The sequence below is a fragment of the Sprattus sprattus genome (genome assembly GCF_963457725.1).
Source record: "Sprattus sprattus genome assembly, chromosome: 3".
NCBI classification, from domain to species: Eukaryota; Metazoa; Chordata; class Actinopteri; order Clupeiformes; family Clupeidae; genus Sprattus; species Sprattus sprattus.
This window is the reverse complement of record NC_137922.1, coordinates 28,078,494-28,080,993: the sequence shown is the minus strand read 5'-3', so window position 1 is coordinate 28,080,993 and position 2,500 is coordinate 28,078,494. Positions and strand designations below refer to the sequence as shown.

The 2,500-nt window shown below is 47.8% G+C and overlaps 1 protein-coding gene across 1 annotated transcript in view; it reads left to right on the top strand.

Moving 5' to 3' along the window:
- The window catches only part of LOC308363212 (voltage-dependent L-type calcium channel subunit beta-4-like), a gene marked incomplete at both ends in the record, with an annotated part of 32,279 nt that overhangs the window by 22,373 nt on the left and 7,406 nt on the right, over positions 1-2,500 (top strand). Inside the window, 2 exons of the mRNA XM_080836008.1 lie at positions 603-730; positions 2,274-2,323. Of these exons, the coding sequence (XP_080692134.1) occupies positions 603-730; positions 2,274-2,323 (178 nt within the window). The remainder of the gene's footprint in view (positions 1-602; positions 731-2,273; positions 2,324-2,500) is intronic.

Below are 2,500 nucleotides of genomic sequence, written 5' to 3'. Positions count from 1 at the left end.
ATTGATAGTCTGTTTGAGGAAACTTCTTGATGCACTCAAAAATCAGAATGGTTTATGGGATTGGTACCAGCATCCATTTTGGCCAGCGAGCTACTACTAGTCCCCGAGTGTCGCTGCATCGAAAACTGTCCTGTAGAGGGCTCTTCTGCTCTGACGGTTCTAACGGTTCTCAGTGCACTTGCATGCAGAGCAATACCACCATGCCAGTAGAGGCACTAGTGGACCAGGAGACTAAGAACACCATAGAACACCTTAGAACACCTAAGACAACCTTAGAACACCTTAGAACAAATGGGCCAAGACAAGCCATGGTAGCAGCTTAGGCTACATATTTGCGTGACACTGGGATAGACGATAAAAGATAAACGTTATGACAAAGCCACTACTTGCCATGAGAAAAGCCGAGGCTGCTCCCCCTGGTGTTCACCTTGCAGAAGTGCAGGGAGGTTCAGCTCAGGCTAACTGCTCCCCCTGGTGTTCAACTTAGGCTAACTGCTCCCCCTGGTGTTCACTTGCAGAAGTGCAGGGAGGTTCAGCTCAGGCTAACTGCTCCCCCTGGTGTTCAGCTCAGGCTAACTGCTCCCCCTGGTGTTCAATTGCAGAAGTACAGCAATGACTGGTGGATCGGGCGCCTCGTGAAGGAGGGTTGTGACATCGGCTTCATCCCGAGTCCTCTGAAGCTGGAGAACCTCCGCACCCAGCAGGAGCAGAAGAAGAGCCGCATCCAAGGGTAAGAGCCCGCAGCCTCAAGGAGCTTCTCAGACCAATGCTAGAGCCAGAAGCATAGAGCTTCTCAAGTCAAAGTCAAAGTAGCTTTATTGTCCTTTACTTCACATGTCAAGACATACAAAGTAATCGATAGAACGTTTCCCACTCTCCCACGGTGAAACATATAAAGTGCACAGGCGCAACAGATAAGACAAGACATTACCTAATACTAAGTAGAACATACAGACACACGTAAAGCAGCATACGTTTTCTTATGTGAGGTTATGGTAAAGTAAAAAAAAAGGCAGAACGCAGAGCTCAGGTGGAGGAGGAGGAGGAGCTACAGGAATGAATCAGGGAGGAGGAGGAGTTACAGCAATGAATCAGGGAGGAGGAGCTACAGGAATGAATCAGGGAGGAGGAGCTACAGGAATGGATCCAGGAGGAGGAGCTATAGGAATGAACCAGGGAGGAGGGGCTACAGGAATTAATCAGGGAGGAGGAGGAGCTGCAGAAATTAATCAGGGAGGAGGAGGAGCTACAGGAATGAAACAGGGAGGAGTAGTTAGTAGTAGCAGTAGCAGTAGCAGTAGCAGTAGCAGTACCAGTAGTAGCAGTAGCAGTAGCAGTAGCAGTAGCAGTAGCAGTAGCAGTAGCAGTAGTAGCATCAGCAGTAGTAGCATCAGCAGTAGCAGTAGTAGAATTAGCAGTCGCAGTAGCAGTAGCAGTAGTAGCATCAGCAGTAGCAGTAGTAGCATCAGCAGTAGCAGTAGCAGTAGTAGTAGCAGTAGCAGAAGCAGAAGCAGTAGCAGTAGCAGTAGCAGTAGCAGAAGCAGTAGGAGTAGAGGTAGCACTAGCAGGCCGCCACACAGCTGGAGAGGGCAAAGATCAGAGGTCACCTCACCATCACCCAACAATCAGGCCAGAATGCACAAAGGTCACATCAGGGAGGAGGAGCTACAGGAATGAATCAGGGAGGAGGAGGAGCTACAGGAATGAATCAGGGAGGAGGAGGATGGAGGGAGGAGGTACAGGAAGGCACATGATTCAGGAGGACGATAACGCAATGTCCAAGAGCCAGACCAGACAGGAACTAAAGAACCAGGAACTAATAAGACTGAGAAATTAGAAATGGCACGGCCCTTTCTTCTGGAACTGTCTGGTTTGTTAGTTTGAGGAGAAGCTACTTTTTGCAAGAAGACCTAGTTATTGCCCGTCAAACCTTGATCCAGAGGCAGCCAATGCTAGGAAGGAAATTATATTCAGTTAATTAGATTCATTCTGTGAATCTTGAGCAGGTCTTATAAAAATACTTTTTCCAATGAGACTGATGCTTGGCATGCTTATTTTCTTCTCTTCAACTAGCAATAGCCACTGCTAACTCAACTAGCGATAGCTACTGCTAACTCAACTAGCAATAGCCACTCCTAACTCGATGACAATCTTTTCTTTCTGAAATAATGTATGCCTTAGCCTTACATGTGTGTGTTGTGTGTGTTCAGGTTGTACTCAAGAGCTACATTGTGTGTGTGTGTGTGTGTGTGTGTATTCTGGTCATTCTCCAGTAAGTCCAGTGGAAGTTCTTCATCCAGTCTGGGAGATGTGATGTCATCAGGTGAGCCTGTTTTTCATTGGGTGGGAAAAAAGGGGGCGGGTCAAAGGAAGCCACAGGAAAGATGGAGTCGTAGGTTGTCACCATTTTGTACATCTGCAGTCCAGCGTAAAGCTAAGCTCTGCACAGCATGTTCTGATCATGGGAGTGTGTTTATGATGGCTGGCTGCTCAGCCTTGT